Source organism: Polypterus senegalus, chromosome 8 (assembly GCF_016835505.1).
Source record: "Polypterus senegalus isolate Bchr_013 chromosome 8, ASM1683550v1, whole genome shotgun sequence".
NCBI classification, from domain to species: Eukaryota; Metazoa; Chordata; class Cladistia; order Polypteriformes; family Polypteridae; genus Polypterus; species Polypterus senegalus.
This window is the reverse complement of record NC_053161.1, coordinates 117,831,562-117,855,219: the sequence shown is the minus strand read 5'-3', so window position 1 is coordinate 117,855,219 and position 23,658 is coordinate 117,831,562. Positions and strand designations below refer to the sequence as shown.

At 35.9% G+C, this 23,658-nt stretch overlaps 1 protein-coding gene across 2 annotated transcripts in view; it reads right to left on the bottom strand.

The window, feature by feature from the left end:
- The window catches only part of utp20 (UTP20 small subunit processome component), a 154,385-nt gene that overhangs the window by 54,492 nt on the left and 76,235 nt on the right, over positions 1-23,658 (bottom strand). For both annotated transcript variants that reach the window (XM_039761686.1, XM_039761688.1), the window contains exons 28-33: positions 18,092-18,235; positions 12,271-12,350; positions 8,113-8,345; positions 6,628-6,778; positions 5,435-5,522; positions 2,691-2,834 (exon numbers count right to left, since the gene is read on the bottom strand). In XM_039761686.1, coding sequence (XP_039617620.1) covers positions 2,691-2,834; positions 5,435-5,522; positions 6,628-6,778; positions 8,113-8,345; positions 12,271-12,350; positions 18,092-18,235 — 840 coding nt within the window. The remainder of the gene's footprint in view (positions 1-2,690; positions 2,835-5,434; positions 5,523-6,627; positions 6,779-8,112; positions 8,346-12,270; positions 12,351-18,091; positions 18,236-23,658) is intronic.

The window sequence follows — 23,658 nt, the reverse complement described above, 5'->3', positions numbered from 1 at the left end:
TACTTTACTCAACTAGAAAGTAAACTGGCTGCTCCAAATGGGTGCTTTTAAATGGAAAACAGGAATAGATACAAGAAGTTCAAAAAATATTGTTTACAGAACTCACAGCTTACACTCACCCTGAAGGCTTCATGTCATTTTTTTTGTGGTATAGCATTTAAAGTCTAACTAGCATTTTAACCCACAAGCTAAACAGCATGGTAGATGTTTTTACTTATTTGTAGTTTATATAATTTTTTTGACAGGCTAAAAAGATTACCACTAAAGAGCCCTAGTGCAGTGTCAATAAATAAAACTGCAGATGAAATGTTCAGGTGAGTGATGACAGTAAGAAAAATAAGAAAGCTATCTATTAATTAATCAGTCTCATTTGCCAAAATTCACTATGTAGCCATATTTTTAGCTTGTAGATTAGATGCTGAGAAGACTAAGCCGGTATTTTACCATCATGAGTTCAGTTATAAATATGCAGATAACTTTAAGGTTTTTAGTAGGCAAATAGCATATTTTATGTATACTGCTGGTTGAAAATGATTTTATCCTTTTAAAATAGTGCAATGCATAGAGTGAGTGACGATTTGCTAATACGTTGGTGATTTTGTAAGAGTAGACATTAACTGAAAAAAGCAATATTTCAAAGATTTGTGTTTAGAAAGACCTTAATATGAGTAGTCTCCTGTGATCTAAATGTAAACTTTTTGACCCAAAATATAAACTGATTGTTTATGCTTGGGGAGGCTGAATACTATATGCCCAAGAACAAACTAAAAAAAAATAAAAAATTTGGAAAAAAGCTATAAAATCATTGCATATACTATTGTATATATAAAGGCACAATTTTTACATGTAAAGGTTGGTTTATACTTGATGCATCTGTGCCGACCGCAAGAGCCACATGGCAAAAATGACATAAAGACATTTAGCTAGACATCTAAGACATCTGTGCCTGCTTGGTTTTTGCTGTGTGCTGTGAACAGCCTTTTCCAATGCAGGACACTGGGGTGACAGCACCTCCACCACAAAATTAAAAAAAAATCTGTTTAAATTAATTAGGTAAATCAAAATAATCATAAAATAAATAAAATTTTTGTGTTGAAGAAAAAAAAAAATCCGTGTGAATACCTATATTTCGGGAATGAACAAAGCCGGCCAAATGAGAGTTTATGTAAGTCCTTGATATTTTGACAAGAAGATAACCTAAAGTTCCCCTTTAATTGGTTGTGTTCAGATTTTTTTCAGGGACACAGGACTCTGTGCCCTGGACACTTCAAATTTATTAGTAGCGAATTAGTATTATTTTTAATTTTTTTTACATCGAAAGTGATCGGACAATTGTCAACATACTATTCAGGTCCATGGTTCACAGTTCATAACTGCCTTTTAGGTAACTACAGATGAGCAAGGGCAACTTTAGGGACATGTCAACTTCAAGTGGAACCTCAGAAATTAAAGAAAATTCACTTATTTCTTTCATTAAACAGCACTTCATATATCATTCACTTGAAGAAAAAAAGAGAGCGAGCTTACACACAGACTTTTTCTCACTCTTGTTATGACAAACGGACTTGGCTTGGCTTTTTTTGCTTTCCCTGTTTGCTGTTTGAAAGTGTCGGTACCGAAGTGTTGTGGACAATGACAGGGGTACAAGACCTAAAACATCTCGATTCTGATGACTCTGCATTTATACAGTGTATTAATAAAAAGGATGAAGGAAGGGTCAGGTACTGAACTTTGTTTCTTGATTCTGAAAGAATTTTCTGCACCACGACATCAGCAAATCCAAAGAAAATGTTATTAACTTTCATTGCACAAAACAGCCAATATGTCTGTTCACTATTCAGGGAGTAATGTAGAGGTAGTGCACTCCTTTACAAGTACTTGGGGTCCACATCAATGACACTTTGGTCTTGTAACACAGAGAAACTATATAAGAAAGGGCAGAACAAACTCTTTGTTTTCTAAGGAGTGTTTCTTTAATGTGGGTAGTGACATCATTTACATCTTCGACAAATCTGTGATGGCAAGTTCGATTTTCTGCACTGTGGTGTTCTGGGCTGGTAAAATCATTTCAAGAGAGGCCAACTAAATAAACAAGCTAATTAAAAGGGCAGGTTGAGTTATGGAACTCATTCCTAGAGGTAGTAGCAAAGGAGAGAATTAAAACAAAACTGAGTGTCATTTTGAAGAATGCTGCCCCATCTCAGACACACTAACATGGAGTATTTCCAGCCAACTAATTATTCAGCAGAACTGTGTCAATAAACGCTACTAGGTCTCCTTTATACCAGGATTATGCTATATTATGACTGTGACTGCCAAGTCAGATGTTTTCCTTTCTTCTTTATTTTCTTCCTTTTTCATTCTTATCATCCTTTTCATGTTTACTAATTCTGGTGTTTGGACTATGTGTTTGGGTTTGTCTGTCTGTCAAAAGAACTTCTGTAAAAAGCCAAAATTTCCCCCTGGGGACAAATAAACATCTTTCTGTCTAACTTGCACATTCATCACTAAAACACTTTTGGATCAAACAATTCTTATTAAAAATTTAAAATAATACTGAAATATTAACACATTTTCCAAAACTTAAGTTCAAACAAGTTTAAATGCAGCAATACAAAATTGTAGATATTTTTAAAGTTAATTTCAATATTTATATAAATAAAAAAATAGACATTCTCTCAAGTGAGTACCTGAAACACTGTGCAAAGCATCTGCCGAGAAAGTTTGTTCTGAATAACAGAGAAGAGTTTGGCTAGAGGTTTCAAGAAAGAGGTAGGTTTGATACATTGCTTCAGCAAGTTTTGTATAGTCTCCAAGATATCAATCTCAGTATCCTAACAAGGAAGGAAGAACAGAAAAACAGTTAGCAAAGGTGAATAGCTGCTGTGTAACATTCAGAACAAGTAAGTGACCTTATAATTCCGATAACTAAAAGGTTAAACAGGTGTACAGGTAAAAAAAAAATTCAGAGTATATTAAATTTTAATGTATCCAGCCCAGAGGTGTTTACCATATCTACAAGGATAACATACCATCTCAGCTTCAACAGTATTAAGAAAAACAAACTGTAATACTAACTTTTTTTCATTGCTAAGGACTTTAAAGCAGAGGTTCTTAAAGTTTTGAATCTGAACACTCAAATAAGAAAATCAATACAATGCTGGAACTAAAGAAGAAGATTATTGCAATGACAGCAGAGCCATACAAAGACAAACAACAATAGTCATATAACTGAAAAACAGAACAAAAAATGTTTCCAGTCAAGCTTACAATATTTCTCACATGAATACTATGAAAAAAGAAAAGTGGAAAGCAAATATATTGTCAATAAAACGATCATCATTCAAAACAGAAAATAGATTCCTCAGGTATATCACTGTCAGTGCTGATGCTAGGTTTATGGTTTAGTATGGCCAAGAGAAACACACACTTCTTTAAAACAGTTGTTGCATGAGAGTGAGGTGATTTTTGAAAGAATAGTATGAATTGTGACTTAATCTTTTCCCACATGGCGCTGGAGAGTGGGGACATGTTTGTTTCTCCTCATAGTCATTTTGGGGGTATTGAGTTAAATACGGAATAAAGTAATCAAAATCAAATGGATTCAGATTATTTACCTTGCCTTAAAAACGTCATTAAAAAATAACATTTGTCAAATGAGCTCCACTATTAATAACACATTCTTCTAAATGAGTTTGCAAATTGTTCAGCATATACTAATTTTCATTTAACAACTCAAACTGAACAGAAAATGTGGAATCACAGAATACACTATTCCAGAAAAATGTATGTGTTCTTTTGTATTTTATATGGGTATCTGGATAAACCTTAATGAAGAACTTGGCAAACAGTCCCATAAGTTTAATGCTAACTAATGACACTATGTTGAATGTCAAGGGCTCTACTCTATAACCAGTCTAATCATTTTAATATTTCCTGGTATTCTTACAGTTATTAAATGCACAGAAAACATATCCTTCACACTAACAGTAGATTAAAAAATATTTAACAACTTTAACATAGTTATAGGAGAAGGAATTCTTATCAGCAGAGGTGTATTAACTTTAATACAAAATCTTTTTGCACCAGATTTAGTTGTAAGGGTGAAAATGGCACTGAAAGAAACAGCATTAAGTAAGCACACTTGCCATGATGTTAAATATACCTGACCCGTTCAACTCACTCACCATAACAGCCCAAAAATTGAAACATCCATTGTTTTCATTTTGTCGTTTTCAATGTTTATAGGAAAACACAGAAAGTAAATAAAGTAGGTATTACTACAAAATAAAGTCTCAAAAAACTACCTCTATACTGTATCCTTTCTTTTGTATAGATTCAAAATTCCCCATTAGTGCAGTAAAGTCTACATTGTGTGAACTCTAAAGGATGGCACTGCTTCAGATGGTAAAAAAGATTAGTTGTATTACCAGTCTTTGTGGGACATGCTTTCAACACAATTTACAATACATGTTACATGTTTCTTGTTGGACTTTAAATAGCTATAATACCTATACACTATTGAATTTCTCTGACCCTTCTTTCAACAATGTCCTTGTCTGTGTAAAAGTACTCAGGGATCAGTGCTGGGGTTTTTTCTGTTTTTAATATGCATACATTTTCTAGATAAGTCAATTTGGATTCTACACTGTCCATATCCAGACAGTATAAAAAAGTGATTAAGAGTGGCCAATAGAATGTTAGTTTATATAGCATGAAGTGTAGAGTATAAGTCAGGAGAGGCTATACTTAATGCAACAGTGAGGCACCATCTTAAGTGCTACAGACAGTTTTGTTATCCTCATTGCAAAAAAGACATTGCAGGGCTAGAGATAACAGTAGTTTAGAGAAGCGTGACTAGGTTTATTTATAGGAGTACAAGCTTTGAGGTATGATTGAAGTTTAAACAAAAATTAAGACGTGACATGATTCAAGAGTTCAAAATTATAAAAAAATGTGTATGGTGCATCTAGCTGTTACTTTAAAAGGAGTTCAACGAAAACAAGGGAACACAAACGCAAGTCAGTTTTTTTTCCTACACTAATAATCACGGTAATCATTAAGTGAACAGACTTAAGAATAGAGTTATGCTAAATAGCCTGCTCTCATTAAAAATGACCTATGTACACTTAAGAATATACATTTTTAAATATATCACAGTTACTAAAAGGTTAAAATATGACAAAATGCTAGAACACTACTCAATCACAGAAACTATTATTTTTCCAATGTTAACCACCAATAACTGGTTAAGCCATCTCTTAGTATGATAAAGACATATTAGACTACAACCTGAATATTTTACTGGGTACTGAATAATAATGACAAAAAGAATCGGTTTCTAGTCTGAATGGAAGTCATATGAAAGTTAAACACTTTTAGGTATAATTCTACAAGCACAATACTATGATAAAAAGAATAGGAAAAAAATTACCGGAGTATTGTTGGTTTTGTAAAGGTATGGCAACAACAGGAAAATAAGTACTGAACTCTGTTCTTTTTCTTGCACAAATTTGCTGATTCTAGAAAGAAATCAAATTTAAATGACATTTCTTATATTTTAACATTTATGACAAACATAAAAATAATCCGATCCTAAAGAGTGCATTTGTGTTTATGTAAATAAAGCATCTGAAAAATATGCTCATAAAAAGAATTGTTTAAGAAATCATCAAAAATGAAGACCAAGTCCTTATTCCAGTATTGTGACTGTTGCAGTAGACACATGAGGACGTGCAGTAGTTAGCATTATTTCAATGCCGCTCTAGTCTTGTATTCAAATTTTAGCCTTTACAGTTTGTGTGTAAAGTATACACACATTCTTTCTGTGTCAGGGTGGGTTTTTATTGGAGTATTCTGGGCTGCCTATTCAATTCCAAAACAACAGTGTGTTTAATTTGTGACTTTAACCTGGCCTAGTGTCACATAAGATGGCTACAACCTACAGTTGATTGGTCTCTTATTTAGGGCTTGTTCTTTATTTGCACCAATGCTGCTGGAACACAGTCCATTCCCCCATAATAAAAAAGTGGATGAAGGGATTTGAAATTTGAAAAACTGGTGGGCTTAAATTGTGTTAAAGTTGCTCTTTAAAACAGAACCATAGTGGCTTTGTCATTATATTTGTTTAATCACAGATCCAGAGTCCTGGGTTCAAACACTGGGGGCTGTCTCCATAATTGTCTTCTGGTTTTCTCCAATATGCCAAAGATAAACATGATAAGCTGATCTGGTAAATGGTGGCATTAAATAAGTATGCCTTGTGATGAAGCTGGTATTTTCCTATTGAATGAATAAGAGCCATCCAAGTACCATCAGTCACAAGGCTAGAATTAATATTAGAAGACACAACAGTTCATTTGGGGGACACTAAGATCTTACATTCACTCAAATAGGCTCAGCTAATACATGCCTATCAACCTAATGTGAACATTTTTGCAACATAGGAAGAGCTATACGAACATGGAACACGAAATGCAGGAAAGCAAATACAGATTTTGCAATAATAATGACTGAAGCCAGGAAAAACATATCAATTAATTTTAAAAATAATGCACAAACTTCTAAGCACAACAGTTATTAAGAATTTTTTACAGTTTACAGAAGGACAAGTTCAACAATACATACTTTGAAAGGATGTTAAGCTCTTTGCTAACTTCAGCCCTGAATTTTTTCTTCTTCATCCTCTCAGCATTTCCTACCACATTGCTCAGGTACTGAAGAATGGAAGACACATGTGGAAGAATAAGTCTAGAACCAAGGCTAAGGCCATCTGGTGCTAGAAAAAGAACAAAAATTGAATACAATATAAAGAAAAAATACGAAGTACAGAAATAAATAATTTTAAAAAGTAATATTAAGCAATCAAAAAGATAAACTTACATTTTCAGCTACATAATATGGGAGTTTTTGATCAAGACATTTAACAAGACTTCATTCAAGAGATCCATTATAAGAATTTCATTATGAGTTTTATGCCAGGGAGACAAACAAGTAATGTAGTCTTTACACTGAGATAGCTCATAGAGAAGAAATTAAGAAAAACAGAAAGGATCACATATGGTGTTTATTGATTTGGAGAAGACTTATGAAAAAATGCTGCGTTAACACATTTGGAGGTGCATGAGAGAGAAAGGAGTACCAGACAATTATGTAAGGAATGTCCAGGATATGTATACGGGAGTAAGGACACGGGTTAAAAGCAGTGTTGGGGTAACGGACAAGATAGCAGTTAGAGCAGGTCTGCACCAGGGATCTTCTTTAAGTCCTCACCTCTCTGATCCGATTATGGATGTGCTGAATCATGGGATAAAAGATCAATCCCTCTGGGGCATGCTTTTTGCGGATGGCACCAGAAAAGAGGAAGTGGAAAAGATGTTGGAAGAATGGAGAAGGGCTTTGGAAGATAGAGGGATGAAGATAAATAAGGAGAAGACAGAATATGTGAGGTTTAATGATGATTACGATTCAGAAGTTAGCTTACAGGGAGAGCAATTGAAAAGAATGGATAAATTTAAATATCAAGGATCAGTAATTGAAAATTAAATGCAAAGATAACCCATAGAGTGTAGTGTGGATGGAACAATTACAAGAAGGTATTCGGAGTACTATGCAATGATGTAGGAAGCTGAGACATGGGCAGTAAAGGGAGTGCAGGAGAAAAAGTTAGATGTGTCAGAAATGAGAATGTTGAGATGGATATGTGCAGTAATAAAAAAAGAACAATAAGAATAAGTAGGAGAGCCATCTAAGAAAGTGCAGGAAAGTAGGTTGAGGTGATTTGAACATGTGACAAGAGGAGACAATGAATGTATGTAAAAGAGTGTTGGGAATGGAAGTAACAGGGTACAAGAAAGCAAGGAAGGCCAAAGCAAGGGTGAATGGATGAGGTGAAAAGATCTGAAGGAAAACAGACTGAACTGTATGGAAATGGTTGATCAAGCACATTGACTCCACATAAAAGTAGGAAAAGATGAATCAATGGAAGAGGTGGCAGCAGAAGCAGAAGAAAAAAAATCAGATGAAGATGAAGAAAATGAAGAAGACGACGACAACATTTCATTATGATTATATCATACACTGCTATGTTGAAATAAACTTTAGGGACAGTACCATTAGGTACAGCAGCCAATGTATCTTCTGGAATTATACAGTTATTCACTGGCAGTGCCATAACTGAATCCGTGGGCTCAAAATCTGGTGTAGTAAGGAGGAGTTCAGCAATGTCGATAACAACATTGATGGTGGACTGAGTTACTTTTTTTGCAGACAGCAAAGCAAAGACATTGAACAAAATGTCACAGGTCGGTTCTCCAATCTTCTGCTTCCCAAGAAGAGGAAAATATCTGAAACAATAAATTACATCTTCATCTTGCAACAAAAACAATCACTATTCAACTAAAATTATGACCATTATCCTGTACAGTGATACATTTCAGAATGTGGCTACTCGGACTAAATAAAGTTTGCAAACCCCTTGGAATTACCTGGATTTCTTTATTAATAACTTATAACAATGATGTGTGATGTTCAGCTAAATAAAAGACACAATCTGATTAAACTAATCAAGCTAAATTTAATTTGTTGTCAATAATGCACTCCTTGCATCCCTTAAGGCTAATGACTTTGTACAAAGTTTTATGTCAATGAGATGAGATTGGAAGTCTGGTTTCTGACAGTCTGCAATGACTGATTAAAAGAATGTCAGAGGACAATGGAAGTATTGTACAGATGCTTAAAATACAAAGCTACAAAAGCATTCCAAAGGCCTGGGTGTTCATCAATCCCAGGTAAGATAAGTTGTCTATGAATGGAAGAAATTTAGTTCTCTTGCTCCTCTTCCTAGGGGTGTGCATCCCACAAAAATTACAGCAAGAGCACAACATGTAAAAGGATGTGAAATAGAACCCTAGTATGCAACAGCAAAGGACAAGCAAAAATATCTTGAACTTGTCAAAGTCTCTGTTCAGGATGTTCTCCATAAGAAAAGGTGTTGATAGAGGAACACCATGGAAGAAACCACTGCTCACAAAGAAGCCACATTTAATGGCTCAATCTGGATGTTCCACAATGTATTAAAAGGTAAGTTTTTAAGTTAAAAGTTAAACTTTTTTTTTGAAGAAATCCAAAGTGCTATATTTGGAAGAGAAGAAAATTGGGAGTGGTTTCCCCTAGACTTTCTTGTATACTCAGATATGGGGATGGATATTTGAGGAGAAAACTGCAAGACAATGATTATATTTTTAAATTACACATTAAAGAAGGGCGGCACAGTGGCGCAGAGGTAGCACTGCGGCATTGCAGTAAGGAGACCTGAGTTCGCTTCCCAGGTCATCCCTGCGTGGAGTTTGCATATTCTCCCTGTGTCTGCGTGGGTTTCTATCCTGCAGATGCATGAACAAAAGGTAAAGTACCACTTCCGGTTAATGAAAACAGCCCAATTTTGAAAGAAAACTATGTTTTGTACCTAATACATTTATGAAAAATTTGGTTGACCTAAATGAAAGTGTACTCAAGTTATCATATTTACATACAAACACACACACACACACAGAAATAATTCCAAAAATGGTATTTTCGGACTCAGGGAGGTTTAAAACATTAGGATTCATCAAAATTTTGAAATGGAATTTTTGAAGGATTCCAATACTTTCCCTATACTTTGTATACAAGAAAGTCAGAGAGGTCTAAGGACCAGTTTATACTGCATGCTCAGAACGTGTACACGAATGCATCATGGTTGCCACACGTTACCAGCGTTCATTAGACACATCCTCTGAGCAAATCCTCAGAAATTAACGCAACGTGTATATGAGTTGCAGTACCAGCAAAAAGTTGGGGGGTGCAGTGTGAAGTCTGAATGTGATATCAGAGTCTCTGTTAACTAGCTACATGTGACAGAAAACCACTTTGTGGATCCCATAGGATTGATGTGCATGCTTCAATGTTTGATGAGTGGTTTGATGTGGTGAAGCAAAATGTCGACGTACAAATGCACTGGTGGTGCTTTTATATTCAAGCATTGCATATTCTCCATTGTAATTACACAATAAATTTTAAAGGTCTCACTTACCATCTTCTGTGCTGTTCTTATTTTTTTTTTTTTCACCTTCACAACAGCATTAGAATCTAACAGCGGCGTATTTGAGCAAAGGTGTATTCTGTGATTAAGGTGGGAATTTCGGCTTTAATCTTGAAATGTCCAATTTAATCTCGTAGTTTATTTTATCATTGAAGTAGACCATCATAAATGTCACCTTAAAACTGACCCAGTTGTTAATCGCTACATGCTTTTGAGGCTTTCTCCTGCATCGACAGCAGTGACAAGCAGCAATTGCCACACAGAACACATTAAACGTATAACATTCTAGCTCTCTGCACATCCAGAATCCTTAGATTTATACTTGATATCACTTGCATAATGAATAGCATTAAAATATTTAAATTATATTTTACAGATAAATAGTTAACTTCAGTTAAATAATGAATACTGTTAATAATTACACGTTGGGCAGCACGTGGCAGAGCGGTAGCGCTGCTGTCTCGCAGGGAGTCACGTTCCTGGTGTTCTCTGCCTGGAGTTTACATGTTTTCTTGGAGGGTTTCCACAGTGTGCTCCGGTTTCCTTCCAAAGATATGCAGGTTTGGGGATTTGGTGATGCTAAAATGACGCTAGTCCAGGGATTATTTCTGCCTCGTGCCCAGTGCTAGCTGGAATGGGCACATACCTGGATTGATGAATTTAATCATTAAACATCCATCTTTTTCAGATATTGTGGCAAGGTGTCCTCGGAATTTAATGGGTGTTTCAGGCAATTCACAACGCAGAGAAGCCGAACCTGTTCACACCGTGATGAAATCTCGCACTGCCACCTGGTGGAATCTTCCAGATTTACATAAAGGGACCTATGGTAAGCCTTTTGCTAAGCATAAACAGAGCTTCTGACTTGAGGGACAAAAAAAAAAAAAATACAGGATCATGCAGAAAAGTACACATTTGATAAATACTTTTATTTTTATTCTAACACACTGTGTACTCATTAAGCACACAAGTCCATTTTTTTTAACTTAAAACTTTATTAAAGATTAAGTTATTCTTTGTCAGTATGCTGTATCTGTCAGGTTACTCCAGTAAACAATGTGTCTGGATAGGCTTGGTTGGTTTTAGTCAGACCAAGTCCTCTACAAATGTAATAAGGACAAGCACAGTTTTTCTTCACTATGCAATCTTGTTTAATTAGTGAGCTCTCTGTTACTAACATTGAACTCCCAAGTTCTTCCAGATGCACAATAACATTTTAAGGATATGTGCTTTTTTTTTTTTTTTTACTAGCATCAAACTAATAATCAAACAAATAATCTATTGAATTTAGAAGTGATATGATTTCCTTTTTCTGAGTACTTTGCTTGCCTTCTAAACCCCCACTGTGTCATTCTTTGAGCCTCTAGCTGCCTGTTCCACCATATTCTCATTTCTTTCCTTGTTAACAATTTTAAGAGAAGTGTTTCCATTTCATGGAGGATGTTTTTTGTCATTTACACTGGATAAAATTTTTTTTTTAATGCTCACTTATTTTGCCTGCTAGACTTGAGTGGATAAATCTAGCTGTTGGTTAACTTGTAATACGTGCTGCCAAGCAACACATTTACTAACCAACCAAAAGATAATTACTCAATATTGTAACAAGACATTTTACAGAAGAGTGTCAGGGTAGCAATCTGTCACCTGAAGCTTTATGAAGAGTCATAATGATGATGAGTAGTGAAGTAAGACATTCACCTGAAATGCAGAAATCACTCAACAACACATCAGCTTAAATAGATGAAAAATCTGTTTAGATCTCAAGTGAATTTAAATGTAGTAGCATGGCTACAAGATCTATTCATGCTAGGCATACCAGAAATATGAATGAACTGAAACCACTTTATAAAGAGAAATGCTCTTAAATTCCTCTTAACCATTGTGTACTGTAAGTCTGATCAGCAACTACAAGAAACTTTTGGCAAAGGTTAGTGCTGCTAATAGAGGTTCTACCTGTCAAATACTTTTCCTGTCCTTGAATGTGAATGTTTAAATTGTGTGTTTAGTATTGAAAAGACGACAAGGACATTGTGTTTTCCTATAACTGTAGCAAAGTTGAAAATGACACCACAAAGTCTGGTAATTCCAAAAACTGTATAAATACATCTCATGCTACTTCTGTTTATGCTTTTTGCGTTAAGTACTCGTAATAAAAATAAACAAAAATGAAGAGATGCAAGAAATATTACCGAGAATTTGTACTCCACACATGAATTAGCTTCAGTACTGGAGTTGGAGAATAGCAGCTCTCAGAAGGTAGACGGCTTATCTTAAAAAAACAAAACAAAAAAAAAAAATTAGAATATTTACCTTGAATACACAGACTCTACATAGTTATGTTTCAACAAAAATACCAAGTAATCCTTAATATTACATATTTTAAAGAAATCAACATAACAAAACAGTTAATAATAACATTTAAAGGTTACTATATCATTGTAAGTTCATTTAAATAGTACAGATAGTAACAGCAACATGAAGAAAAATATCAGGGGTTTCAAGTTAAACAATGCAAGTGGATTTTCATATAGATCTAAATGGTGAATCAGACATAGCATATCTGACATTTGATGCCACAAAGTTAAAGATTGTTTGCTTAAAATTGATTAGTGAGGCTTTCAGAAATCATAAAGACCAGTATTAGAGAATCTTGACTCCAGCACGTTGCCCACCACACAACAAAACAACTCGGGATTCTACCGAAGGACAAGCATGACCTGCATTTGTGGAGTGTTTAAGGACTGAATGAACACCGTTTTAAGACCTTAGTAGCAAGGATGTGCTGCAAAAAGGTTGTTGGAAGCAAACCTAAAACCTCTAGATGAAGACTAGTGGTGCAAGAATCTGTCAAGTTGAAGAAACAGGCCTTCCATACAGTTTAAGCAGGATGGTAGGGGTGGGCGGTATGACCAAAATTCTATATCACTGTATTTTTCTAAATTATCCCGGTTTCACGGTATTCAACGGTATTTTTTTCCCCATGCATGAGTGGATGTTAACCACATTTTCCACTGCAATTACTGGCTAAGAATAACCAATTCCACTGTCAAGAGTATTGTACATTGTACAAAAAAAAACATTTTAATGTGCACACAAGTATTAATACAGTTTTGCATTGCCCCATAAAGTTTTCAAGGGGGTGGCACTAATGGAGAAGGTATCACATTGCATGACAGATTCAGTCAAAATATAGAACCTTTTTATTGACCAAATTTTGCAAAAACAAACTATAATTTTGACAACATATTTTCAACCATACAAAGAGGCATTTAGACTTAGTAAAATATCCAGAAGTGCTTGGCAAAAATTTTATTGCACCGAATATGTCTTAGAAAAGGAATAAATAGTAAATATTTTTTGTAAACCAACTACACTTTCTGTTAATGTTAACAATCTCTGTCCACTGACACGTTAAAGTGACTTTTTAAACAACTTTATCATCATTAAACTGCATAATATTTAAACTAATAAATAATAACAATAAAATAAATAATAGTATTATTACTGATAGTTGCACTATTACTTCAAGACTTCAAGCCCAGGTGCATTACACAGTATTCACCAAATTAAAATAAAACAAGTGCAACTTGGTGATGACATCTTTACCAACTGAACCATCATTTAGGCAAACTGCATTAATATGGACCTTGCTTCAAGCTAAGCTATACTGGGAAGAAAAAAACAAACTATATGTCGAGAACAAAGTCAACATTTCCACTTTATTCTCGCCGTTTATGTTGAGATTAAAGGCGACATTTCCACTTTATTCTCATAGTTTACTTCATTCATAATTAAAGTAGAATGTCGTAAACTAAACTTCTTCCTAAAATCAATGTTTAATCAATTACTTAATTTACCCCGTCATAAATTAATGCAGCACATTAAATGCTTTATGTTACGTTCCCCGACCTACAAACGTGGCACCTGTGGCAATGGCCAAAGTGATGCCCTGTGTGTAGGTAAAATTTAGTGAGGAAATACAGTATAGAATGACTTTTGAAGACCCTCAGAGAGGCTCTGGAAAACCATTTGTCAAACTAAAAAGGAAAAGTAGAATGCTGCTCAGGCTGTTCTCAGCATGGTCAGGGATATCATCAACAGCTGGAAACAGCACTTTGAGAACTCCTAAACTAGATGGATAGACCAGGGTATGCGTGCACAGAAAAATAAAAATTGTTAATATCTGGCATATATTTTGATCATAATTTTCAGACTGTCTTGATCAAATATGCTTGAGCAATGTTTTAATTTTACAAAGAATAATGTTTAATTTGGCAGTAAGGAAACTGGATAAACCAGTTCTTGCATATTTAGGACTCACCACATCAGACAGATAAAATGACTTCTGGATGAAGATGGGAGATGAAAGTCAAGGGGATTTGTAAAATCTAATCTAGCCAGTATCTAAAGTAGAAAGATAAGTCATGCATGAACAGAATTGGACTGGTCAAATGGAATGAGACCTTAATAAAGAGGGGGAGTCACCCTACATCATAACTCCTCTGGTCCAAGAGGTATGTCACGAGCCACAGGACTGGTTTAAATTCAGGGGTAACGCAGACATCCCTGCTATTACATCCACACAATAGTGAACCAGAAACCACTAAAACAAAGAGCCACCTGGCAGTCTAACAATATTGGATGGTTAAGCAGCAGTTAATTTTTCATCTAAAACAGGTTGTATTAAAATATTTTTACACTCCTTATGCTCTTCTATTTTGAGCATGCTATCTACAATATAATGCATTAATAAAAACTTTCTCTCCTGCCTGTTCTTGAACTCTTGTAGCCAGTGGTTACAAATATAAAAGAACAGGGTGACAGTGAACAGGCTGTTAAGGGTAAACATACAAAGTGTATAGTTGGGATGTGAGACATTCTGTTTAGGTCTACTTAGTAAAGAGTCTGAAATATGATTCTTTACTAAGTGTGGTGGAGTGACTAGGACCCTATGAAACAATACATCTGCCTAATTTGTGAAATACAAATTGAATAAATTAAGAACTCCTAAATAATGTGCATTTCACTGATGTACATATTCTTCTGTGTAACACATTTTACAGGACACAAATTCTTCAACATAAATGTATCAAGAAATACTTCTAGTACTCATTTATACCTAGAGTAATACACCTTTATAATTCCTCACTTTGACTGCACTGTTCTCTTTGGCCAAGTCAGAATTTTTCTATTTTCTTTCTTGTAATTTCTGTGTGTATTTGGGGGGTGTGGTTGTTATTTGTTGATCTTCTGTAAAAAGCTAAATTACCACTTAGGACAAATAAAGTATTATCTATTTATCCATATATAATTTGAGAAAAAAATATCCCCATATACAGCCTATTTCAGTTACTGTATGAAAGAAAAGCTCTGCAAACAAGAATATTTGTCAAGTATGTAATTTAGAAGACAAAATATAGCTCTATAGTGTATGCATTTCAGTATTTATTATATGTGTTCCAGCATAATATGTATGTACGACTAGAAATGACTTCTGTCCTAAATGTCACCTCACAGAGCGCTGAACAGATTTTCATTAAAAGTAATTTAATGGTATTAAAAGTAAATTTGCTTTCCATTTTTATAAAATTAATTCTGAAGGAAGCACAATCCACCACTTTGAGTATTCAACACATTTGGATATTAATCATTTGATGCATTAATTCCTCATGAAAATACTCCAACAGTCAAAAGGCACACTGTTAGGAAATACTACAGGCATATGAAAAAGTAAGCCTGTAGGGCCTGTGATGAAATTCTACAGTTATTAAAGACTTCTTTCAGTATTTTGCTCTCTATGCTAATACTAAACTTTCTGGGAGGGCCAGGCCTGGAAAAGTTTGCAGGTTTTCTCCACTTTTAGTGTAAAATTTGATTTGGAAATGATTGGAGATCTGTTTAAATCCCTTTCCAAATACATAGACATATACAGTGGTGTGAAAAACTATTTGCCCCCTTCCTGATTTCTTATTCTTTTGCATGTTTGCCACACAAAATGTTTCTGATCATCAAACACATTTAACCATTAGTCAAATATAACACAAGTAAACACAAAATGCAGTTTTTAAATGATGGTTTTTATTATTTAGGGAGAAAAAATCCAAACCTACATGGCCCTGTGTGAAAAAGTAATTGCCCCCTGAACCTAATAACTGGTTGGGCCACCCTTAGTAGCAATAACTGCAATCAAGCGTTTGCGATAACTTGCAATGAGTCTTTTACAGCGCTCTGGAGGAATTTTAGCCCACTCATCTTTGCAGAATTGTTGTAATTCAGCTTTATTTGAGGGTTTTCTAGCATGAACCGCCTTTTTAAGGTCATGTCATAGCATCTCAATTGGATTCAGGTCAGGACTTTGACTAGGCCACTCCAAAGTCTTCATTTTGTTTTTCTTCAGCCATTCGGAGGTGGATTTGCTGGTGTGTTTTGGGTCATTGTCCTGTTGCAGCACCCAAGATCGCTTCAGCTTGAGTTGATGAACAGATGGCCAGACATTCTCCTTCAGGATGTTTTGGTAGACAGTAGAATGCATGGTTCCATCTATCACAGCAAGCCTTCCAGGTCCTGAAGCAGCAAAACAACCCCAGACCATCACACTACCACCACCATATTTTACTGTTGGTATGATGTTCTTTTCTGAAATGCTGTGTTCCTTTTACGCCAGATGTAACGGACATTTGCCTTCCAAAAAGTTCAACTTTTGTCTCATCAGTCCACAAGGTATTTTCCCAAAAGTCTTGGCAATCATTCAGATGTTTCTTAGCAAAATTGAGACGAGCCCTAATGTTCTTTTTGCTTAACAGTGGTTTGCGTCTTGGAAATCAGCCATGCAGGCGTTTTTTGCCCAGTCTCTTTCTTATGGTGGAGTCGTGAACACTGACCTTAATTGAGGCAAGTGAGGCCTGCAGTTCTTTAGATGTTGTCCTGGGGTCTTTTGTGACCTCTCGGATGAGTCGTCTCTGCGCTTTTGGGGTAATTTTGGTCAGCCGGCCACTCCTGGGAAGGTTCACCACTGTTTCATGTTTTTGCCATTTGTGGATAATGGCTCTCACTGTGATTCGCTGGAGTCCCAAAGCTTTAGAAATGGCTTTATAACCTTTACCAGACTGATAGATCTCAATTACTTCTGTTCTCATTTGTTCCTGAATTTCTTTGGATCTTGGCATGATGCCTTTTGAGGTGCTTTTGGTCTACTTCTCTGTGTCAGGCAGCTCCTATTTAAGTGATTTCTTGATTGAAACAGGTGTGGCAGTAATCAGGCCTGGGGGTGGCTACGGAAATTGAACTCAGGTGTGATACACCACAGTTAGGTTATTTTTTAACAAGGGGGCAATTACTTTTTCACACAGGGCCATGTAGATTTGGATTTTTTTCTCCCTAAATAATAAAAACCATCATTTAAAAACTGCATTTTGTGTTTACTTGTGTTATATTTGACTAATGGTTAAATGTGTTTGATGATCATAAACATTTTGTGTGACAAACATGCAAAAGAATAAGAAATCAGGAAGGGGGCAAATAGTTTTTCACAGCACTGTATAACCTTCCCTCTGACGGCTTCACAGAGTACTTTAAATCTAGGCGTGGTGATAACACACACTTCAACAACAAAGAGCAAACCAAACTAAATGCCTGAGGTTTAAATAAAAGAGCTTCCTCCAATATAATTCCTAATGGTGTTCTAATCATTTGTACCTGATTCTAATTTTAAATGTAGGGGTGTACTTATTTTTTCCACAAGTGAAATTTCCATGCATGCTTATTTAAATTGCACAATGGACTACAAAATGAAATTGATGTTTTTATATCAAATTTATCTGTGTTTAAGTGAAAATTAAATGTTAATATGTACACATGTAAAAAAAGAAAACACAGTTCATGGTTTGTACTTACTTTTCACATGACTATAAATTGCTAATTTGTTAAATTGCTTTCCTTATCATTTCACTGAATCAATTGAAACGTATTAAAAAGTCTCTTCCTATATCAGCATCTAAACAGGGTACTAACCTGCGGCCAAATCACTGCTTGAAACACAGCATCAATTTCTTCAGAAGTGAAGCTGTAAGATTCAAACCCATCAAAGAATTGTTGAACTCGAAGAATTCCAAGACGCCGCAAGTTCTTAAATGGGCTAATGCATCCTGCTTGTATCTAAAAGTAAAAATGTAGAAGAAGAAACTTTAACACATAATCTATTACCATAAATCCAAAGCACTTCTAGTTTAATTTGAAGACTACAGAGCTGATTATTTAGGCATCCAAAAAATCATTAGTGTTAACTTCACAGATAACTCAATTAAAAGGACAAATGGTTTGCCAAGCTTTCTAAGTGACTGCTGAAGTTTCCTACAGGTGCTCCAGTTTTCTTCAACATCTGTCTGATAATGAAGTCATGAATGCTAACCTTAAAGCTGACAATTTCCTGCAAATTAGTCAAATTTAAACAGGGCAGGGCCCAACCCAAGTCAAAAGAAATGAAGCAAGCCATGCTAAAGTTATTCTTTAACTATAAAATGGGAAAAGGATTCACCTTAATATAAAATTCATATCTACAAAAATATCAGATTAAATTCACCCTAAACATTAAATAATGCAAAAATCATTATGGAAAAAACATTCTATGTGACTAAAAATATTTAAAGTTACCCTCTGACACTGGAAAAAGGCCAACAAATATGCCTGTTCAAAGAAACAGAAACAAAAAGATCTTGCCTTCATAATTCATAAAACAGTGCACAAAAACATTTAACCTTGAAAGGAAAAAAGCATAATTGAAATTCCAAAGGAAAGCAGATTTTTAAAACCATTATTCAAGCAATTAAATTTTTGAAAGTTTATTTACAGCCCCTGATTTACTGTGTCAGAGGTTAACTTTAAGGCTGATTAGTGAATGTCAAATCTGGTACTAAACCTTGATGGGGTTTCAGGAACAAAAGAAACATATTCACCATACCACTAGATGTCAGACTTGTAAAGTCTTTGCTCACGCATCATTAGTACTGTACTAGGGTGTTGTACCATGTTAGCCATTATGGATGTAATGAGAAGTCAAGCAAAATTACACCTTTTATTGGCTAACTAAAAAGATTACAATATGCAAGCGTACAATATGCAAGCTTGCATATTTTACATTTTAGTTAGCCAATAAAAAGTGTCATTTTGCATGACTTCTCATGCATCATTAAAGAGAACCAGAAGTGTGGAGCTTAAATATACTTAAATTTTCTCTAGGTTATTTTGTAACTGATTTTAATGAAATACCAGCAATTTTCTTTACTAAAATTTTTTTTTAATAACCATAAATATAAAACACATTTTATACACACTTATAGGCAAAATTGGACAGGAAAAAAAAATCAGAAGTGGTGTTGTCTTACATTTGTCTTCAACTTTCAATAATTTGAACATCTTTTTTAACATCTTTATACATTGAAAAATCAGTTAAACATATATTAAATTAAGAACAAAGGCTGGCACATTTTAGTGCATGACCACATAAACTTAGACATGGTACACTAATGGAAGTTTTTAAAATTATGAGATTCATTATTGTTTTAGACCTATGAGTATGTTTGCTTTAGCACTTAATTATATATTTAAAAACTTTAAAAGATTTAGAGACACAGACACAGAGACACAAGTTCCAGGCCCAGTACACATTTATTCATGTGGGAAGCACCTTTTACTTGGCCCCTACTACACAGCAGAAGCACCAAAAACAGTCTTTTTTCTCTTCTTCTTTCTCTCTTCCTCTCTTCCTCTGGCAAGCCTCACCTGACTCCCTTGTGATTCTGGCTCATCTTTGTGAGGCAGCTAGCTCCTTTTAAGCCGCACCTGGGAGTATTCCAGGTGGCTAGTTCAGGAGGGCTGGAATTGCTCCCAGGTGTGGCGGAAGCCCAAAGCAGGACTCTGCAGCTCCCCGTACCAACATCCCTGGAACCCAACAAGAAGTCCCATATAGTCCTGTGGGACTCTGAGATGCCGTTGCACCCCAGGGAGGCTGCCAAATAGCAGCTCGGGGGAGATAGCACCCTTCATAAGTCATCTCTCCCTGTCCTTCTATTACAGAGACATCCCGCCTTGGTAACAGCGCCAGTTGCTATCTGTCACACTGAGTATTAAGTATGTGACAACATCATATGATCAGACTATATAATTTAAACCTAAGACCAAGATAGATACTAAGGTATCAAATGAAAGTGCTATTCAGAAAAGACAGAACAAAAATTAAGTTAAGAAGCTTAGTGGCATAGTGGAAACTTCACAAAGATTTTAAGACACCACCCTGTTAAGGTTCTTACCCCACGGATATGTACAGAAACTACCTAAACCTTACTCAGGTAAAGGTACTGTAGCCTCGTGTTTTAAAGAAGATCACTGATGAAATGGAACAAATAAGGTCAACACAGTAATTAGCCATATGCTGGGTACAAATACTGGGCTCAAATACACATATCACAACAGGTGACACTTTGTACCTTCCCATGGATGGACATTTGGTGGTTATCCATCCAAATTTTGTGTATATCAAAGTGGTATGAATATACTAGGCTAAAGAACATAAACCGTGAAAAATATCACCCATGAGGTCTTAGGCGTCTTGTTCCTGCTGATTAACATGGCAGGAAATATATTAAACACCATATATATATATATATATATATATATATATATATATATATATATATATATATATATATATATATATATATATATATATATATATATATATATATATATATATATATATATATATATATATACACCAATAAAAGACTTACCTTAACTACAAGCAGTTCATGCTGTCATATAAGTACATGTATCTAGTTAGTTGTGGTAATAAGAGCGTAGAAAGCACAACGTGTCAAGCATGCGGTTGTCCAAGCAAGAGCGCACCTTCGTGCAGAGTACACCAGCCGCTGAAAAAGCAGCTGAGAAAGTGAAAGTTTCTTGCCACAGATAATGCCGATGCTACAGACTGACGCATTGCAATTTCAAGTTGCTGTTCAAAGCTGTTGTCTGATGAAGTGCAAGTGCAATGGCACCACGGTGCTATGGATGTTGCAGCCTAACTACTGCTGTCAGTCTGTTCAAGTCGTGTTACCAGACGACGAACAAACCGTGCCACTTAATTATTTTCAACTATAACTATTTCTTGATCGATTTTTGCACTTTTACATGCTATATATGTGAGCTTGGCCATTCTCGTTCAGCTGGGAATTGGAGCAGTTTCATTCCTGGGAATGCAGGAATGGAAAACATCCGGGAATCCAGCCCGGGAATGGATTCCCTAGCTAGGAGTGTATTTTCATATCAAATGCTGCATTTCATTTTCAGTTAAGACAAGGTGTAAATGTATCAATCAGTGAACTGACTTTTTTCTAAAAGGATAGGCTCCATGCCACAATGCTAGGAAAGTCCTGAAATGGCTTCAAAAAATGAGTGTGATCAGCTTAACCCACTAACCTAGAGAGTCATTTGATCTCAATTCAAGTGAGCATCTGAGGGATAGGATTTAAAAATCTATTTAAAGTAAGGATCCACAACCATTTAATCTGAAACGTTGCTGATCTAGTTTGAAGAAGACATGAAATAGCATCCCTTAGCGATATATATAATACCTTGGTTAGTTTATGCCAGAACTGGCAAAATACCCGCGATTCACAGCGGCGAAGTACTGCCTTAAAATTTTTATTAAGAAGAAAATTAAACCTTTTTAAACTGAGGGAAAATATACCAATAATTATTTGTTAAGGATCTCTTTGTGTACCACATTGTGAGTTCGGCCCTCCGGTTGTAATATGACCAAGCTGTGTGCTGAGCTTACTCTTAAGCATGCAACGTACAGTTGGCCATGTGAACAGTAAACTTGTTTCAAATCTCACAGCTTGGATTGCTGCTGTCATAATCGGTTTGAGTTTCATGGTTCGTTTCAATTACATCAGTATTTGTAGGACTTGTGTTGAAGAGACATTCGGCATTTGTCAAGCGTTGTAAGTATACAACCAGTTTCATCGATAACTTCACATCCAGCTTTTGAGAATTTAAACATTTATAAACATCAAAGTGTCCACTACTGAAATCGTCACCTGTGAATCTAAGATGTTTAAGAGGCATTGGCGGTTGTCCAAAGGCATACAATATTTGGCCATTTTGGTACACTTGAAAGCAACAACCTAACAATTCAGCGGCAGCCATCAACTCACATGCAGAACCATACCCAACGCCGCCTTACACGGTGACTGAGCTGCAGGCTATGGACGTATATATGTACGTAAGTAGGATTCAGTTAGCGTTGGGAACCCGCGTATCAAATTTCTTGAAGATGAGCCCATAAGTAACAAAGACCATTAAAAAGTTCAATATGGCGGCCGACAGTGGCATCATACCACCGAAATAAGTACCAAATTTCAGCCTTCTAGCTACACTGGAAGTTGGAGAATTAATGACGTTGGAAAGTTCAATATGGCGGCTGACAGTGGCGTCATACCACCGAAATAAGTATGTACATTGGTTTCGGTTAGCGCAGGGAAGCCGCCTACGAAATTTCATGAAGATGGGGCCATGAATAAGAAAGTTCAACATGGCAGACGTTGTTGACCGTTATGCGTAGAATTTCGAAATGAAACCTGCTTAACTTTTGTAAGTAAGCTGTAAGGAATGAGCCTGCCAAATTTCAGCCTTCTACCTACACGGGAAGTTGGAGAATTAGAGATGTTTGGAAAATTCAATATGGTGGCCGACAGTGGCGTCATACTACCAAAATAAGTACGTACATCGGTTTTGGTTAGCGCAGGGAAGCCACCTACCAAATTTCGTGAAGATGGGGTCAGCCTTCTACCTATACAGGAAGTTGTAAAATTAGTGACGTTGGAAAGTTCACTATGGTGGCCGACAGTGGCGTTATACCATCAAAATAAGTACGTACATCGGTTTCGGTTAGCGCAGGGAAGCCGCCTACCAAATTTCATGAAGATGGGGCCATAAATAAAATTCAACATGGCGGACGTTGTCAACCATTATCGACCGTTACGTGTAGAATTTCGAAATGAAACCTGCTTAACTTTTGTAAGTAAGCTGTAAGGAATAAGCCTGCCAAATTTCAGTCTTCTACCTACACGGGAAGTTGGAGAATTAGTGATGAGTGAGTGAATGAGTCAGTGAGGGCTTTGCCTTTTATTAGTATAGATGATTGCTTTGAGGGCAAAAGGGTGACTACTTTGGTAATAGTTAAAATGACTTAATCCACTTTAATAAAACCCCTGAGTGCATCCAGGTGTCCGTGTGTGTCTTCTGGTGCTGCGCCATGCATCGCTCCGTGCCCCGTCCATGCGCACGGCACTGTGGACGCACACACTGGATGCTGGGCACACAGTGAATGGCCTTGCCAAGGCCGTGCATGATTTATACTAATAAAAGGCAAAGCCCTCACTGACTGACTGACTGACTCACTCACTCACTCATCACTAATTCTCCAACTTCCCGTGTAGGTAGAATTTGGCAGGCTAATTCCTTAAAGCTTACTTACAAAAGTTGGGCAGGTTTCAGTTCGAAATTCTACGCATAATGGTTAT